This window comes from Acanthaster planci, linkage group LG12 (assembly GCF_054643075.1).
Source record: "Acanthaster planci isolate LZ-2023a linkage group LG12, COTS_SCS, whole genome shotgun sequence".
In the NCBI taxonomy this organism is placed as follows: domain Eukaryota; kingdom Metazoa; phylum Echinodermata; class Asteroidea; order Valvatida; family Acanthasteridae; genus Acanthaster; species Acanthaster planci.
In genome coordinates, this window is record NC_141788.1 from 2768109 (window position 1) to 2787769 (window position 19661).

The 19661-nt window shown below is 42.8% G+C and overlaps 1 protein-coding gene across 7 annotated transcripts in view; it reads left to right on the forward strand.

Annotated features, from left to right (window-relative positions):
• LOC110977415 (zinc finger protein GLIS3-like) overlaps nt 1-19661 on the forward strand; it is a 72141-nt gene that overhangs the window by 41420 nt on the left and 11060 nt on the right. For 6 of the 7 annotated variants that reach the window (XM_022231523.2, XM_022231521.2, XM_087143735.1 and 3 more), the window contains 5 exons: nt 6979-7140; nt 12598-12708; nt 13015-13186; nt 13651-13801; nt 14196-14338. In XM_022231523.2, coding sequence (XP_022087215.2) covers nt 6979-7140; nt 12598-12708; nt 13015-13186; nt 13651-13801; nt 14196-14338 — 739 coding nt within the window. The remainder of the gene's footprint in view (nt 1-6978; nt 7141-12597; nt 12709-13014; nt 13187-13650; nt 13802-14195; nt 14339-19661) is intronic. The other variant, XM_022231522.2, reaches the window with a different exon arrangement.

The following is a 19661-nucleotide window of genomic DNA, read 5'->3' on the forward strand; positions in this document are numbered from 1 at the left end:
TATTGATATTATCGATATATCGAATTTTAATCATGTTAATTTTTGATATTTTCGATATTTCTCCAAAATTTGATATTCTCGATATAACAATATTACCAAATAACTAATGTCGGCAATATCGATATCAAACCCATATCGATAATATTGATATATCGACGGTGCTTAATGGGTTGGCTTGAGAAAGAAAGTTGAAACACTACTCAATCAAGTAATGGCTACTTTAGATGGATAAAAATATGACATGAATAGAAATAATCTATGGACATTTACATGTACATGTACACTATATATTGGGTACAAGCTGGTTTGGAGAAAAGTTATGAGTGGTGGTAATGCTCGCTCAGTTCATCCTTCCCACCCCCCCAATTTTGTGTTAGAATTGAAATTGGAGATTTAATGGGATTACCATTTTGCTTCCTTTATATTGGCAGAAGGGGCCGAATAAAATCTCCAGCCTTTTTTGAGGGTTAAAAGTCAGAACTTATTGTCAACGGGCGTAAATTCTGACTGCCTTGAGATCCACCCATTTCATGGCTACCAATATAGATAGTGCACACAGAAATGTCAACCTCATATTTGACAGCAAAGCCAAATTCCATCGCCAATATCTGCCGTGATTTTTATTTTTGATGTTTTTTCTTTTAACTTTCAAAATTCCACCATGGACAATCAATTTCCTAGCAGTATGTCCCACCCGGCCCAATTTACGGCTTGATAAAATTTGTCTGACATACACATCAGCACTATTGGTACATGTAGCTGGTTTCCCGCCCGGTGATGAGAGCATCACTACTACTGCCTACCAGCCTTCCCTGGTATGCAGTCTGCCCACCTGGGACCTGCAGGTATTCACTACACTGCCATTAAAAATGTGCCCCCATGGCAACAGTTGTCAGGTGTACATACTGATCATTCCCGCATAACTAGAGCTGGTCGTAAAGAGAGAGAGAGAGAGAAAAAAGCAAATAGCAGAAGAAAGCGCGGAAGAAATGTTAGCAGCTCACTTGGTTTGATGGACAGATCCAGTCACTGGATCTGGGGGAGTGTGGACTCCCAAGTAATGATATTGGATTTTAGGTTTGTTTTTTTTTTTGGGGGGGGTATTTTTTCCCTCCCAATGTGGGTTACAGTTGTCTTGTTGCTGCATGGTTGTTTTGGTTTCAGGGTTGGCTAATGCTGCATGTCACTTCTAATGCATAGTGGCACCGACTTGTTTTGTTTGTACTGGTGGTTTTGCCACAATTCGGCTTCTTGTTTTTCTGCTCATCACCCGGGGTTGTAGAGTTTATTTGTCCTTGTTGCTGAGGAGATGAGCTCAACAATTTGTGGCTTCTGTGAATGATCACTACCCTTAGCTGTATCATGAATTTGAAAGCTGTTGCTGCCTCAGAATTGCACGGCTTTAAAAGAAACAGTGGATATGTGCAATATGGGTGGCTATGGAAATTGGAAGCCACAAGCCAGGAGCTTTAGCCATATCCCATAGACTTGCATGTAACAGCCAGCCACAGCCATGTAATTGGCACTCAAGCTGCATACATGTACAATGTACATGTACATGCACAGCCCTACATGTATTTCCAAAGTACAAAAACCTCATACCACATGCACCTGTGGTACATCCTTGGACCTGAAGCCAGAACCCTCCCCCAAAGTCTTGTAAACCCAGATAAGATGTTCTGGGCTGTTGGGGTGGGTAAATGTGGGAAGAAACACATGTGCTTTTGTACAGCTGCTCTGATACATTCTGATAACACCTAATCTGTCCAGCACATGTACAGTAAATGTATGTACATCTGAGGTTGTGAAGGGGCACCAAGCTCACCAAGATGACATGTTTGAAATCCTGACAGAGTCTCGTTGAAATTCTTTGCCAACTTCTTTGATTACCGGAGATGTCAAAGCTCCCCTCCTAGCCCTTGTGCTGAGAGTAAGTGTGTGCGTGTATCTCCAACCAAGCTCTGTTTTCCCCAGGAGTTCCCATAAACAAGTCTGTTTTTGAGGTAGGTCTTTCCCTTGGTATCTGGCAGAAGTTATCTCCAATTTGCCCTCTGGGTTTGACAGTTGCCAGGCAACCCTTAGTCTGGGCTCTCTCTCCCTCCCTCCCCCCTTGTCACCCACCTGTCCACCCACACAATGGCCAGAAGGTCATGTAGAGGTCACTGGGGAGTAAGCTGGCCAGGGTGTACGTGGAACAAGCTGTTGAACATGTTACACTGTCAGAAAGTCAGAAACTGTGAGCTTGATCATATATACATGTATGTCTTGGGAGATGTAGCCCCCTTAAGTTTTGGCTGTTTTATTTTTTGTGCGGTTTGTATTGGGATGTAGGTGCATCATTTTGATTGTGCAAAGAGAATTGCCGCTTTATCCAAAGCTGATGCTTCGTTTCACAATGATCTATTCTCGCAAGTCAATGCAATTTTTTCAAGATGTATTTTTCAAAAATCAACGCAATTTTTGTCTGACAGAGCTTTTTGCCTTCCCGCTCAAGACTTGATACTCACGTTATTGTGTGCAGTCATGCCCTTCAAAGAAACCTAAGCCTGAAAACGGATCAAGTCTTTGCCAAGATAACATCTTGGAATTTCCCACCAACTTCACCCTTTCCAACCCATCAACCAAGACTGGATACAGGTTGTGGTCCTTGGCGCAGTGAATTGAATGGCTGGGCTGTTCACCACTGACAGGGATCACTCTCATGGCATACCCGTGGTTAACCACAGTGCATGCAGTTAAAGTTGAGTCACTGGTCTGGGCCTTCCACTTATCTCTCTCATAGAAAGACTGATTGATGATTATTCTATAGACTTGGTTGGGCCCCAGCCTGTGCTGCCCGTTTTTTGGTGAAATGTTACTGACATGGTCCAAGGAGATGCCAAACTTAACCGGCAGGCATGCCTAGATTTTGGCAAGTCATGATACCCTGTTGATCAAAGAGGTAGTCAGTGGGCGCTTATCACCTGTGCACAGGTGTGTTGCCAAGGCGGTACCAGCGTCTGAATCTGGATGCCTGATCAGTCCACGGGAAGCTCTCTCTAGTCACCCCAACTCACTCGGTGGAAATGCTGATTTCGGTTTTAGCATATTCCTGAGGCTTTTAATACCTCTACCTACATTTTAGATGCCCATCGCAGTGATTTCCTGCCACTAGATGGTATCAAGTTGCAGAAATGGAAGTTTGCCGGAGTTTATTACTCAGTACAAGCAAGTACAAGAGCTTCCTGCTGATCTACAACCTAAGGGCAAATATTTCTATGGGGTGGGGATGTCAGGATGTTTAATTCCCTTTCCCTCTTTTCATTTGGAATGAACATCCAAGATTTCCTTATTGCTTCAGGTCTTTGGTGCATTTACGTTTTAAGTGAGATCTACAGGTACTTGGGTATGGTTTTCGACGATGTGTGTGATAGGTTTCACTCCAAAATGAGCTACATGTACATATGCCATTAAAGAATGTAACAATGATTGAATAATTAAAAACAAAAGGAGTGTACCAGGTCTCCCTGAATGTTATTTCTCACTGTTCTGACTCACTGAGTTAAGTAAAACCCGTAGAAACTGGCAGGAGGCAACCATGACAAGATGAAATTCAGAGAAGAACCAAAATAGTGCATTTCTCATTTGGGAAATAAACTCTCTCTGTAGGCTTAATACGTGCTTATACATTTGCAGTCTCTCATATCTCATTATTGCTCAATGAGTGACCCTCGTGATTGTATACTTTGCGTAAATCTAGGTAAATCTATTTATACATCACATTGAAACAGAGAGTCCTATTGTTATTTTTTCGCCGAAAAAAAAAAGGTACATCCATCTCTGGGGCCAGGTGTCATTCTTGACTTCTGACCCACAGGTTGATTGACCTGAGCTCGCAGCTGCCTCTGGGGACTCTCTCTTCACACCCGCTGTTTATACCCAGAAATGCTGTGCAGAAAAACAAAACAAAAGCTGGGCTAGTGGCCATTTAGCCTTTACACCAGCCGCCATAAATTGTCTCCGACTGACAGGCGAAACACAAAGTCAGCAGAAAATAGTCCTGTTTACAAACAGCGCCCGCTTTTCTCACACTTTTTTGGCGGCCAGGATTTTCTTCTTGGCTGTGTTTTTTTTTTGGAGTTTTTATGCAGGCCATCCGTACATATTTCAACTTGTCAGACGGTGTGAGTTGCTGATGCAAGACAAATGAGTAATGGCCCATATTTCAGTTTCAAGGACTGCGGTAAATTGGAAATGGTAACATTTAGATCCAAACTGTAAATCAAGTGCTGTAGACATCAGTACCAGTAGCCATCACAGTCGCTCAAACGGCACCTTCTGACCTTCGGCAATATCAGGTGTCGGATAACCCCCCAAATTTGATCTCCATCAAGCAGCTTTGCAAAAAGATCTTCCATAAACGTAAACTCGATTTACTTAAACACCAAAAAAAGACCTTGGAACATGATCTGACAAATTGGCCAGAAGCCATGAAGTATAACTGACCACACTAACCACTAACTGGCAACGACTCATCGGGTCAGGATTGAAATACAACTAACCAAGCACAGTAAAAATCGACTAAATATAAACTCACAAACCAGGAGGAGTGTCCCTGTATGATTGTGGAGAGGTTATCAGAAAACCACAGGGACCCCGCGTTTGCCGTCCCAACTCACAATTGAAGTGCAGCAGTACTGTCAGGAGACCTGTGGGATAACATCAGGTACTGGCTCCACAGTTCACGCTCCATGCAGGTTGACTTGGCTCTTGTAATTACTCAGACAATAAAGTTTGACTGGAGGTGTTACTGAATGGTCATGAATCAGTATAACGCTGGATCAAGCTCCTGTTCATTTCTTGTGCGGCTGGCTTCACTAATCCCCACTTTGAACAGCTACAATTTCACAGTAATTTTAGACTAATATGATTTAGAATAATGAACATTTACTGACCAGTGACCGGTAATCTTGAGCTCTCCCAAAATTAAGACAAAAATTGGTTGTTAGATAATGATGAGATCGTTCGGTAAAAGATGGTTTCAGGTTAGACGGGAATGAAACCTGGAGGCATGTAGCAATGCCACTGCAGCTGCAGCACGCTTTATGGCAGCTCTGAAAATGTGAACAGTTTACATAGTACTTGTACACTACTCAAAAAAAGTTAAGGACCTCGTTTTATTTTGTGTATACTTTTTTATATGAGATATTTTTCTGAATGACCTCAAACACGCTCTAATCTATTTCATATGTGATGGGTTTCACTTGTTGCATAATGTTTTGGAATTTTTTTTTTATATTTTATTCCAATGAGAACACAATCTAGACAAACCAGCAAATGAAAGAACTAGACTCCACTCATTGCTTGGATAAGAAAATAAAGTTTAAGAAAAAAAAGTGGTCCTTAACTTTTTTGAGTAGTGTGTATATTGGCCACAAACTGAACACTAACCTCACCCGTTTGCCTTTGTGTGTCAGCATTGAATATCACAACCCCATCACAGATCCCCACACTGGGCAACAACAGTCCCATGTCTGTGCTCAGAAAGTCCACCAACCCACTTTCACCAGTCCCTTTCCCTTTTGTGATCTGGTTCCACCCACCTTGACCTTATTGACCCCGTGCACAAAAGGTGTAGATGTGAGTCTGTATGAATGGAACAGGAAGGTCGAAGAATGCAGAATTCTTTTGAAGCATTCACAAGCAATGTACAAAAGTTTCTGTATTGGCTCTCCTATTGTCTGACCTTTCAAAACCTTTCAAAATTTGCTTGCTGGGTGAATGACCACAAAAAAAATGAAGACCTTTCAAAACACTCCAGAATTTGTTGTTAGTGCACTACTACACCTTTCAAAACCTTTTGAAAGGTAGAAAAATTGGGCTATGGTATACTCCTATGACAGAGGTATGGGAAGTCTATTAGAAAACTGCCAGACCTTCCAAAACCTTTCCTCTCACGCTGTCTCCTCTTTTTCTCTATAAATGGGCAGGCAAACCTGTGGCCATCCAACCCCCCTTAAAAAGGAAGGGGGTGGGGATGTATACCCCATCCCCATGACTCTCCTCACCTTTGCCCTAATAACAGTTTACCAAACCACTCTGAACTGAGCTGTCTTTTCCTTTAAACCGGGAGTTGGAAGAGGAGTGCATGTAAACCCACCCTCGCTCACTCACCCATGGAAAAAGGGATTTATTACGTCTGCGGTTTGGAAAAGTTGTGGCTAGCTTCCAAACTGGCTCCCCAAATACAGGGCTGCGTACCAACTCTCCTGTCCTTGTTGCACTAAACAGCTCCCTGAATTCCAAGTTTTGTCGACCAGGCTGTGTTACATTACCTCTCTTAGGCATCTGGGAAAACATGATCCCACCCGACCCTAACTACAAAGACTTGATGGTGCAACATGCGGGGGTCAACTAAGGTCATCTTGTATCTTCCATTGTCTAGTCGACCTTTGACACAGTGGTGTTAATGAGTTCCACATGCAAGAGCTGGAGATACCAGACCCCTGTACATTTACCAGGGACAAGTGAACCAAATTTTGTGGGCAGATGCTGCCAAAGCTATCAATCAGATTTGTGGCTAGTGATCCCACTTTTGGCCAGATGGACATATTTGGGAAAATTCACTCTTCAGTCTGGCTCCTTTAACCTGGGTTTGTGATGCGGCATCTGGATCTCACTTCTTGAAATTACCCAAGATATAAATCTCACAAAGCTTGTTGAATTGCCCGAATCATTCTCTGGTTTGCAGATTTTGTTCCCTTTGAGTGACCTTGTAGGCTTTTGAGTGGGAGGCATACCTGGAGCTTGACTCGTAATTGCAACAGGATTTTGCCTATCAGATGCTGATGTTCTTCTTACCGCATTCATTCTGTTGTGAAGGCAGTGAATTGCCATGCGGTTGTAGGTGTTTGGTCAGCTGATTGCTTTTGCCGTCCCTCTCTGTCCTACTGATTCAGCATTCATTTGACCTCCTCTCATTTTGTTTGCTCTCCACAGTTTGAAGGATGCAACAAAGCCTTCTCCCGACTGGAGAACCTCAAGATCCACCTGCGATCCCACACCGGTGAGAAGCCCTACCTCTGCACCCATCCAGGTTGCACCAAGGCCTTCAGTAACTCATCGGACAGAGCTAAACACCAGAGAACCCATCTGGATACGGTGAGTTGTGAGGAGACTTGGAGGGTTGGGAACAAGAGTAGAAATACTGTTTGCATTTTGATTTCCTTGATGAAACCAAGGATTCCTCAAAATACCCTTGGTACTGTAGCTCACAAGTCGGCCAAGAAGCCGGGAGTCCCTAAAAAAGTCCTGAACCAACAGCAGCACTTGGAGAGAAAGGATTGATTTGATGATGAGGATTGATGGCAGATTTTGAGGAACCAGACAACATGATGGAGGCAGAAATTTATTTGTGCTGTGCTGTGGACTTTTCTGCGCAGGCACATACTACCGATGAAAATTTCTCACTTGCACTTGGGCAGGGTTTACTTATGAAAGTAACTTAGCCTGCTTGCAGCAGATGCCACTGCAGCAGATGCCGCTAAGCCAGTGCTCTGGTCGGTTCAGGTGAACGCATAACTTATCAACACCTGTGCCGAAGTAATGTAATGTAGCGAGTGCATCACAGGCTTTTGTTTCAGTGGAAGACTAGTGTAAATTGCTGGGAACACAGCATTGGCTAATTGCTGAATTCGATTGAGATAAAATGTTTATGTCTGATTGTTCCTGCAATACTTTATAATTGTTGTGTACATTTTTTTGCTTGAGTCAGTGAAAAACACTTTTTTTTTTTTTAGGCTGACAGGTGTGTTAGCCGTTTGTGATAGTAAATGGTACGCTGCCGTACTTAGGGAAATAATGTACCAGTGAATACAGCTACTTCAAAGTCAGTGCTGTGGTTGGTTCAGGTTTTTTACTGAGACTCCTAACCAGCAGTAAATCACTGACTCAATTGACTCTGGCTCTCTGTAAAGAATGCAGAGCAAGGAAAGTGGAGCAAGGCAGATGTTTTTTTCTAAATACTCTCAGTTTGTGTTTCTGATGTGTTTTTTGAACGTGGAATAAAAAAATAATGATATTCCCATTGCAATTTGTTTCTTTGCATATTTAGCCTTGTGTCTTAAACCAAAAATTTATAATAGTCATAGTTTTCAAATTAAGATTTATACACAGTGGGGAACATGTTGTGAAGAGGAAAGAAATGTTCAGTGGAATTCACACACATGGCTATAAATTATTTTGGAAGACCAGACACTGACATCTGAGTCTCCTTCCCTGGCAAAGAGTTGGGGCCATTGTGGTGTTTTTTTTAAGGGGGATGAGCCAAGAACTGACGGCATGTATTTCAAATAGCATAAACATCATGATCACTCTCACAAAAGTTCAAGCATTTTGACCACTGACTATCTACCGACCTTTTAACCCATTGCAACAAAATACATCTATTGTGGCAGACTATTCCAAGTATACTAAAGGCTGGATTTTTTTTTCTCCCTGATTTTAATTGTTGTAAAAATATCCCTGGCACAGAAAGGTGGTGCTTACCTCTGCCTCAGGGTTATATATGAACTGATTTGTGGTATTTCCAACATGATTTATATTGGCGAGACTATATATAAATAGGCGAGGGATGGAGGAGGGAGTTGAAATGCAAACGGTATTCTCTCATTTCCAGTGGTTGTTGATTAGTGTTCCCCTGGGTGTATTTTCTTTGATGGCAGGCCAGATTTCCCAGGGGAGGAGATTTGGGAGTTTGAAGCTTGGGCTTTGGCAGGAGGGGAAACAAATGTGAGATCTTGCCCAATTTATTTTGGATTTGTTGGCAGGGATATGGGTGTAAGGTTCTTGTGATTTCAATTTTATAGGATGAGTTGGAAAAGGAAGAGGATAAAACTGTTGCTGTGTTGGGTGATAATCCACGGATTCTGAAATGGAGTGAACAAGCAATAAGTGTTGACATGATTTTAAAAAAATTGTCATATTGAATATGTAACGACAGTAGTCAAAACTAGTGAGAGTATTGTAAGAAAGCTTTGCCAACTATAGCCGTGTTTCCATTGGCCTTTTCTCCTGACACCATGCGGAAATATTCCGCGACATTCCTTCATGTCAATCTATTGCCGATGCCCACTAAGACCTTGTTTTAACCATGATTTGCACTGTGCAAATCACCTTTGACCTCATCAGCAGGACATGATGAAAATATGACAAAATCTGACAAATTCAGGCAAATCTGCCACCTTTTTAAGTGGTGATTGAACAAAACATAGACATAGGCCTATCTGTGTTAAACTTCAAACTTTGTTTTGGCACATTTCACTGTCTGTGTGTACCATATGCTGGTATGGTGCAGTACAAAAGGAGACTGGGAACCAAACAACCATTTTCACATGCCCACTGTCAATCTCTGAGTAGTGGTGAGCTGTCTTGTTCAGAGGTTTACAGCGTGGTCTTGGTAAATCTACATCATGGCCCCACTGTTTGTAGGGAACCAGGGCCTTTGTATGTGAAGTGCACATTTCAAAGAACCTCAGGCACCCGTGCTGAGTTCAAATCCTCCCAGATTTCTAGGTGGATTGTGGAGGATCTGACAAAGTTGACTTCCCGGCTTATTGATTTAATGATTATTTACGATTGAAATTCATCCTTGCAGCCCCCATAAAAAAATTCATTCAGTACAATTCCACCAAAAAAGAAACTAGAAACCAAAAACAAGGTGTTGAACTGCACCTCAGACTGTGCATAAGATGTTTGTAATATTCAACTTAAACAGTACATTTAAATTTAAATGTCCACATTAGGGTACACTTTGCTTTAAAAGTTCAATTCATTCACGTCTGATCGATCATGCATTTTAACAGCACTTTGCTGAACAATCTAGAAAAAAAAAAGAAATTAATGACTGGCATTGTGGAGCAATCAAACAGGAATGTCAAAGGTCGAGGGGAAAAAAAATGTGATCAGTGTCCTCAAGTGCGTAGTCAAAACAACATAAAATTTCTTCGGGAGTTGTTCCCGTATTCCCCCTCAGCCAATCTGTGATCTCGATACCATCTGGCAAGTTGTCAATACAGTGATTGCTAAGTTGAAGTGGAAAGGGGGGGGAGGGTGGCATTGTTTGTCTCTCCAGGGAGTGGTAGAGGGTTCATGGGTGTGCTTGGCACTAATGTTCCCCCCTCTCCCTCATCCCCTGTTGTTAGATGAATGACCTTAGATCCATTTGGACATATCTTGGCTGATAATGCCGTCCATTTGTCAAGTAATGCTGAAATACACAAGTGATCTGTTTTTTTTGGCAAGGGGGAAAGAGGATTTTAAAAGCTGTTTCTCAGTTCATCTTCGAACTCAATAGGATGTGATTGGAAAATCCTCCTCTTGACAGTGTTGTCATGTTGTTTCAGTCCAGTTCCCCCGGTTTTTTTAACCTACGTACCAGTTGTTTTTCTTGCATGATAAATATTGTGCAAGTTCCCTTTAAACAAGTAGCTAACAGAAAAGCATTAACATAAGCAGAAGGACTTTCAGTGGCAGGTGTTAGAAAAACTATTTGAAGTTGAAAGTCAAACTGAATGTAATTCAAACATGGTAGACGATTTGTGTTGCAAGCTCTTGCTAAAAATACAAATAACTTTGTTGTTACTTATTCAGTTTCTTTTTAATGTTTTTTTATCTGAATGGCATGTAGAGCCGGATACAAATAAGATGGAAGATACATTTATTTTCATATCCGTTGAAGTTTCAAAGTTTCTCAGAACAAATTGTTTCATTCACACTTGTTACAAAGTGCTACAATGGCAATTCTAGGAAGTGACATATCAGGAGTAACATAATTTTGGAGCAGCATTAATGATGGTGCCCAAGACATGTTGAATGGGACAGATGGCTGGTAAGGGGATTTTTTTTTTTTACAGATCTCCCCTCCACAACCCATCCTGTTGAGCTCTGAAAAGAGAAGGCTGGCCGACCTTTTGTTCTTGACCCCTCGCATTCCTAGAGTCTCTGTTTCAGCCATTAGTCAGTGTCTGGTCTTGATTTCCCCAGGAATCTGACAGCAGGTTGGAGTGATGGCTTCAAGGATTCAGGAGACTGTGCATCTGGGACATGTGGAATGGAGAAAGGGAAGGGGGGGCAGAGTTGGTACATGTATTCTAAGGGGTGGGGGTGTGCTCTGCTCCCCCCACCCTGTCTGTTAACCCCCTCCCCCAGTTGTAAATTCAAGTCTTGCTTGCTTATAGGGCATCTGTGAAGTACACTCAGTATTAAAGCATTCAGCATTTAAATGTGCGGGAAGGTTTAGGGAATGAGTGGATTTCTACCAACTACTTGGCATCCATCCGACTTTCTTGTGCTCCTCACAACTTTCTTACCTATGTTCTTGCGTATTCTGATGTGACACAGGAATGTCTCCAAAGTTAAGGTTTTCTGTTTTTCCCAGAAATGATTAAAGCGGGAACAGAATTTATTGGATAGTTGGGGAAATGACAGTCCACCCCCCCTCCCAAATGCAGGTAGGGTTAACCCTTCATCTCGACCTAAGATTTGGAGCAGTTGCACACCCGTAGCTCAGGAGTGAAAGCTTGGGCTGAACTGTCAAAAGGATGCCCAGTCATCTTTCACTGTCTCGCAGAGTTCAGTCTGTCGTCCTTTGAAAACTCCTGACACAGTGCTGGTTTTTTTTATAGCTGACGTTAAAATTCTGCCAAGTGCATGTATCCCGGTAGGGGTCTGTAACGATTGGGGTCGGAGAACAGTGTCCTAGACCGGGATCACCTGATGCCAGCAGGATGGGTCAACAGGTTAAAAAAGTTACCACATCGTGGGGGGAAGGATCATTTCTAGCTTTTTTCAGTCCATGTGATATATATGAGTACACGCTGGAAGAATTCCTTCAAAGCATGTCATTTGCTGGGCTGTGCGGTATGAACGTATGAAGGCTATCAGAGGGCAGAGCATTGATTATTATGAAGTATTTGTGGTAATGGAATTCACGATTTGTCAGAAGTGACTTTGGTACCTTAGCCTGGATGTTTGAAGAAACCTGCAGAGATGGGATAGTGAGAAGAAGTTACAGTTTTAGAGGTGGGAGGAAAACCCCAGAGGAATATTCTGGGTGATGCCCCTTAGAGTCGGGTAGAGAATGAAAATCCAGTCTACATGTGGACCGAGCCGGGAATCCAACCAGGGCTGCTTTCTAACGCGAGAGTGGGGCTTCTCTCAAGGAGTAGGTGAAAATGTCGCTTCCAACTACAGAATTGTTGGTTTATTACTGGAATGGGTAGGCTTTTGAGGGGGTTGCACTTTTTGAGTGATCTCATGATGAGAAGCACTGACGATGAGAAAAATGCAGGCGAAACGGGGATGGATAGCTCAGTTGTGTAGAGCAACTGATACAGCACATGTGACGTTGCAGGCATGAATCCAGCTTCGGTTGTCAGTCTTTCCCCAGTTGGTTTCTTCTGTAACGTTTTGAAGTCCAGGAAATTTTTTCAAAGGTTTGATGAAATTACAGTGACAGGGTTTAATTATGCGGCTGACAGGCAAGGTTCCTACATCTACAAATTCTGGCATGGCTCGAGTTCACTCACCTCGTTTCTTATCTCACTGGTCCTGTTCCAGAAACCCTATGCTTGCCAGTTACCCGGTTGCACCAAGAGGTACACAGACCCAAGCTCCCTGAGGAAGCACGTCAAGGCACACACTGCCAAAGACCAACAAGCAAGAAAAAAGGTAAAATCTATCACTCCTGACAATGAGCCCATTTCCAATTCGCAATGAAAGTTGTAAAAAAACTCATATTATTGTATAGGAGTTGATTATACATATATTTTAAGGGGACCCGACTAGTTGAAGAGCAGGTTTCAGAATGCTCAAGTTACAGCAAGCATAATAACTCACACGGAAACTCTGCTAGCATGACTGGCCACCCAGCCGTGCTTCGTGTCATGTACACATACGCGTAAAACAGTGCATAGGACTTTGTGATTAAAACCGAGGGCGTAGACTTATTGTGTTACATACATTGTTTGTGGTCAGCTGCGGACGCGAGATGAGTTTGGCCATCCCCAGGACATTCTGACCGACTGCCTGACCATTCAGCCCCTCCACCCCATGTCTCTTGCCGATAGCCCCATGGAGTTGAGCGACAGTGGGCTAGGGAGATCGCCCCACTCATCCATGGCCGGCACCTCGTCCGACATGTACCCAAGTAAGTATCCAGTTCATCAGCTAATAAGTTTGGCAATCAGTGTTTGTGTACCTAGTTCAGTAAAATGGCCTACCGTGATGCGCTTCCAAACCTAATAACTCTCTGTGAACATTCTGATGAACAATGGGTCAAACAAACATTGGGGTAAACCAATTGTGGCTTTTGAAATTTTGATAGGTACCTCTTAAGACCAGTGTTGACTTCTCAGGTTGTCTTAAAAGCCTTTTGCTGTTGTAAAGTAATGGTAAAAAAAAAGTCAAAATTTCAGTTATTAATTCTGAACTCGTTTGAAACTGGTTCCAAGTCAAAATTATGTTCAGAAAATATGTGTTTCTTGAAAAAAGCAAGAGAGGGAAGCTATGGGTTTCCCCATATATCCTCATCTAATTTGCATATCTGCATGATGTAATGGTGCACAATACCCATGCTCCGTCCGTCATGTGTCCTCCTGGTGTCTCCCTCAGACATGTTCTCCAGTGCCCACTCCAGTCGCAGCGGCACTGCCACGGGAGCCTCCAGCTACAGCAACCACCCGTCGCCGGTGCACAGCATGCAGGGCAGCCCCCACAATGCCAACTCTCACTCCATAGGGGCCCTGGAGGACAACCGAGACAGGTATGCACCCAATCAGAAACACCGGGTCTTTCTTTCCGAAATTGGAGCCAGTGATTCTGCTAGGGGGGGGGAGGGAACAAGTAGACACAGACGATGTACGGGAATTGTGAGATTTCGTTGATAAGAATTTGTTGCAACCCGTTGCACCTTTTTCCAACTCAAAAGTGAATTGAAATGCGCATTATTAGCTGTAAGTGGGGTTAAGTTTTATGTTTGTTTTCCCCTCAAAACTGGCTCTGTTTTAGAGTATTAACATTACATACAACAAGTTCAACAAAGTTTGATCAACAGCTGTAGGAGGAGGTTCCAAAATTTCCATGCTTTTCATGTCTTTACTGAAAGGTATCAGTCGGAAATGAAACGATTCTTGGCTTTTTTTTTTCCCTCTCTTTAGCAGGGTAGGTATGTACCCACATCCTCCAATGAGCGCCGTCAGTCCCACGAGGCGGACCTTCCCTCCAACTCTACTCCCGAGGAGGATACCTCAGGGACTCAGCTCCATCCCTCTCAAGCCCCGCCCACCCACGACCTCCCCAGGTAAGAACCCCAGTGGCATTTTCCTTCCCCCTCCCCCGGGTCTGCTCTTGTTCACACCGGATGTGCGTATCCCTGATGGAGTTGTGCAGTGTCCGCCCATCTTTGGCCTATTGAAAGGATTGTTGAGTAGAAAAATATCATCAAGTGATTTGTGTACTGAGCCAAATTTGGCTTGGAACGTTATCCACCCTGAGTTGAGGCGCACCCTCACCGGCAAAAGAGAGACAAGCCGGGGGGAAGTTTTCCTACTGAGGTCATGTACATGTATGTGCCCGGCGCACACGCAGAGACCATACATTCCCACATATATTGGTTGTCCGTACTCAGCGCACGCCTTGTGCCAAACACTCATAAACCTGCACGCTCAATGGGTGAGTTCTCATCAAAGTACCAACGTTTCCATGTGAAAACTTGCCCTCTCTTGCTCCCACTCAGAGTGGATTCTAATGCATGTCATTTTAGCTGGTAACCTGTTTCAACTCATAGCTTCGTGCAACAGATGTGCTGTGACAATCATTATGGAACCATTGCGAAAATCTTGCAGTTTCTCCAATGTCTCAAAAATGACTTGGCCAAAGTGTACCACTTCCCTCTGTTCTATTACTAGACTCTTGAAGAGGTTTGTTTTCCAGTTTGAAACACTCAAAGTATTCAGCAGGTGCCAGCCAGCTGAGTCAAACTGTGGAGATTCTGAGAAGAAGAAATTATTTAATAGCCTGGAATCAGTAATGGGCAGTGCATTTTTTGCAGTATATGTACGTATTGGTTTTCGGTTGGTTAGCAAATTTCTCTATATGTCCAGCCCACCCATGTCCAAGCACAGGCGGGACTGGCTGTCCTCAGGAAAGCATTTATAAATAACTCTTTGATTCTCGCAAGATATATTTAGCTGTTGTCAGAAATGAAAGGGAAAAAAAAATCTGAAACATCTGCTGACTGACCCCAAGTCCCCTTTCATTGACAGCTTTCTAGCTATATGATTTATCAGCCCATGCGCATTTGAGCTTGTACGGTAAGATTTCAAAGTTCTCGAACACCTAACTGTACATGTACATAGACACTGTGTACACAACAGTGCTCCCTTTTGAGCGCGGACCATAAATATCACCAAAGCTACATACTTCAAACAAGCTGTTGCCATGGTCACCTCTAACTGACGTCATCAAGCCGGCAACCGGTTACCTGGAATGGGCCAGCAATGCCAGCCTCATTACTTGCATAAACAAAAGCATCTTTGTTCTGCTTAGGCGAGTGATATAGGGGCGGGCTTAACTTGCCACTGACCTGGACAGGCTGGATTTTTCGGGAGAACATTGTGACTCTGGCTCTCGATGGGTGATTTATCTGTTTCGGGAGGGTTATGAGGGTGAAACTTTGGGCGGGAATAAATTGTAGTTTGTTCAGATTTTTATGAGTGGCTTCAGGAATACAGTGTTCATGTATCACCCCAGACAACGATAAGACAATCAGGGGAAAAAATCTGTCTGAATGTAGACACAGTTTTATTATCTGTTCATAAAGTACAACGGCAGTTTTATACCGTTTCACTTTCACTGTTAGCGCACTTTGTTGTTCTGCAGGCTTAAAACTGGAGTATTGTTTTAATGGAGGCACAAAAGTATCACAGGCTTGCATTGCTTGCTTGCAAATTGACTTTTTAAAGTACCTTGATAGACTTTGATTTGTCCCTGTTCAATTGAACTTTTGTAAATGTTGTGCTGGATATAAACGGAAAATATTTTTGATTGACAGGTCATGATTATCCATTCTGAAAACTTAGTGAGTTTCAGAAATCCTGTGAATGTTCAGTGTAGATTTTATTTGGCTTGCAAGCTGGCTGGAGGTTATTGTGGAAAAAAAACCTTGCCAAGGCCTAGATAGCTTGGTTTCCAATTAAAATGGTCAGAATAGTTCCCTGTGTGTGGCTCCCTGTCAGCCTATAATTAAAGTGGTTTTTGGATTGGGCTTGCACTTTGTGGCATACGTTGGCCTTCAGCGTAACATTGCTGCAGAAAAAAAAGCAAAACCAAAGAGGCATAATTGTCCCAAAAATGTTTTATTTTTATGCTGTCGGTCTTCAGGTTTCATCTTTTGAGTGAGGCAAAGAATGAAAGTAACGTTGGCAATTGTCACATTTCAAAATGGGTCGGAGGCAATCTGAATCTCACTTTTAATTCAACAAGTATCTGTGCCAATCTTAGGACGGTTATTTTGATAGAAAGGGCTGAAAAGATCAGCTCGTCAGGGTATTTAGTATGCGCATACGTTTTAGAGTCGCTTGCCTTCGGTCGCACAACATTGCACCGGAGGCCCAATTCATTTGGTTTTCTGTGGAAGAGACAAACAGAAAAACTGCAAACATGCCGGTATGACACAGGCATCAGGATCCTGAAAGGAAGGCAGCCAGGGGCCATTTGTCACCCCTATTATTAATTAGGATTTTAGATTGGACTTGACACCATCAGGGAGTTGTCTGCCCAGTTGTTTTCATCGAAAGTGCAAAAATACTTGTTGCAACTTGATTCACAGGTGAACGAGTTTGCCTCTCCCAGTTAGGGGAGGTGTGACTGGTTTGGGAGACATGTTCGATGACAGAATTTCCCAAACCAGTATTTGAAATCTGCAAAATTTTGTTTCACAGGAGTTGAGCTGTAAACCATTTTTTTTTGGGTTGGTCTGATCTTGTCAGGCCTAGCTACTGGCGATGGTTTTAAGCAAGACTGATACACTTCAGTGATACATGTACATGCTTTGCACTGGCTATCTAGGTAACAGGGACAAAAATTAAAAAGTGGAAGATCAAAGTGGGTTGAATCCTTTCAAATAATCTCCGTTCATATCCCCTTTTCAAGAGCTGTAGCTTTGGTACAATTATACAGCAGCAAAAAGACAACGACAAAATCACTAATTCACCGACATTGCCATTGGGCCCTGTACAAACTTGTCTATCAAGTGAATAATTGTGCAAAATATCCAGAGGCCTTTTTAAAGTGCCTGAGTGACTGATCCTCAGTGGAAGGAAAAATCTTCAAAATGAACTAGCTGTCAAGAAAGTGAGAGCGTGGGCCGCAAGTGTGAAAAGACTCTTATACCAGTCCCCGATGTCGCCTGTCCATTTAACTGGCCTTGTGCAATGGATCGCTGGTTGTTGAACCTCTTTTCCTCTGTCAAGGTCACTTCAAGGGGTAGAGGACAAATCGCCGATTTGAATGGGCCATTCAAAGCTTTTTAATTTTTTGTTTGCCGCATGAGAGATTTGTAATTGCATCTAGAAGTAATATAATTGTGAGTGTGATGATCGGAGGTGAGATTTCTTCTGACGTCGAGGGAAATTTGGGGGAAATTTGTTTTTTTTAGGCTTGTCCATTTTCACACAACTTTTATATTGTTGATATTAAATCGATTGCCAGGTGCTCCTTTTATGGGTAATGGGTTCCTGTGGATACTGAAGTTAGTGAAATGGAAAGCCACTTAACGTCAAGTTCTCAACTTGATCATCACCAGATGAGAGCAAGTTATGCGATGATTGAGAGGACTTTGTAGGCTTACAAAAGATTTGGAATTGAATTTATGTTTAGAAGGGATAATAATCTATCTAGCTGGGGCTCAAGAAAGTGTCTTAAGTTTGTCATCAATTCAGTTTCACTTTGCATGGTTTTCCTGTTCAGGTCACACATTTATGTGTCAAAAGAAGGTGTTTTTCTTTTTTTACAGACCGCTTACTGTGGGATGTGTCTGGGAACAGAATGCTTGGGGAAAAACCAATTCGTTAAAAGGGGGTTGCTCTGTGGGAACTTCAGCTGGAGGAGTTCTCACTCGATGGAGATTAGCTTCTGCGGGCTGTAATTGTCCGCCCTGGCCCATGAAAGGCTTCGGAGCCGGCAACACCTCCAATCACGTGTAATCGCATTGTGTCCCGTGTGGTACTTTGGACAGGATAATGGCCCGACACCCTGCCTTGAACAATGGCCAGTCACCTGATGTTGCCCAGTTCCCATCGGAAACAAAACAATATTTTTCTCTTCATGTCAGGAAAATGAAAGTTTGATTTAATGTACAGCGTGAGAAAACTCTGCGTTTGTATTTGACTCTCGTGGGCCCAGTGATGTACAGCACTAGGTTCAAAAAATCAAGGTCAGACAGGTTTTTCAGCAAGGAGAGAGGTTTGTTTCAGCAATTGGTGAGCCTCTAATATATTGTTGGAACACCCTGGGACCTGATTGTTGACTGTGTCCAAAAGTTGAGGCTATGGCTAGAGGTCTGTTGAAGCCACTGGCTTCCATAAGCCAATCCTTCACAGTCGATTTCTCCTACAGTTTTAGAAAGGAAGTGCATTTTGATGGTTCCAGTAGTGATGGATGCTCACATTCTGAAGAAATTTGGTCGTAGGATTTTGAGCTGTTTGGTTTTGAGGAAACTTTGCAAAAAATACAGAACAAGGCACAAGAATTAACTGCATTGTGAGTATAACATTGTGTGGGAATTGTTTCTCCTTTTGTTGAGCGTCTGTTTTCGGCCGGATGAAAGAGACAGCCGAGGAATGGTACAAACTTTTCACATCACCCACCTTTTTGCGGCAAGTACGGAAAGGGATGGGTGTTTATTTTCTTTCCCCTCTTCCTAAACCTTGGTCATTGTGGAGGCCCGACCGACCGTGACAGGGAATTTTCAGACTGAACCTTTGCTACAATGTGCCCCAGAAAATCTCTCAGAAGTTGAAATAAAAAGTTCATCAAATGACCCACATTTGCAGGTCGTACAGTTTGTGGAAATGAGTATTAACAACCTTTGCTGAGGTGTTCTAAGCTCCACGGGCAGTGACGCCGTGCCCTACATTCTTGGCCTGTTCTAACCAAATGAGTCTGAAATCAACCAAAACTTGTTTTGAGTTACAGTCCCTTCCACAGATTGTTTCACAGTGGAAATCAATAGGAATTGCCTTCGTGTTCACCCATATCACAACCCCGGGTTATCGGACCAGACAGCTCCTCTGATCCCATTCATGGGATAGTAAATCCGGTGCTGGGAATATTCATGTATAAAGAAAGCTTTCTTGAAACTCCTGCGAGGGACTGTTTAGATTTAGTTTCTCCCTCCCTTGATGATTTGTGGGTTCTAGAGTCTTACTAGGAGAATTGGAACAATCTACAAGATTGATCCTCACTGAAGAATCCCACAAGCTACCTGACAGTTTAAATGTCTCATGGGTTTCATTGCAACAAGCGTAGAATAGAATTCGCCCTTTGGAAGTCTCAGCAATTCTTTTCTTAATTTTTATTTTTATTTATTTATTCATTTTTTTTTTTGCCTGTAATGGAGATTC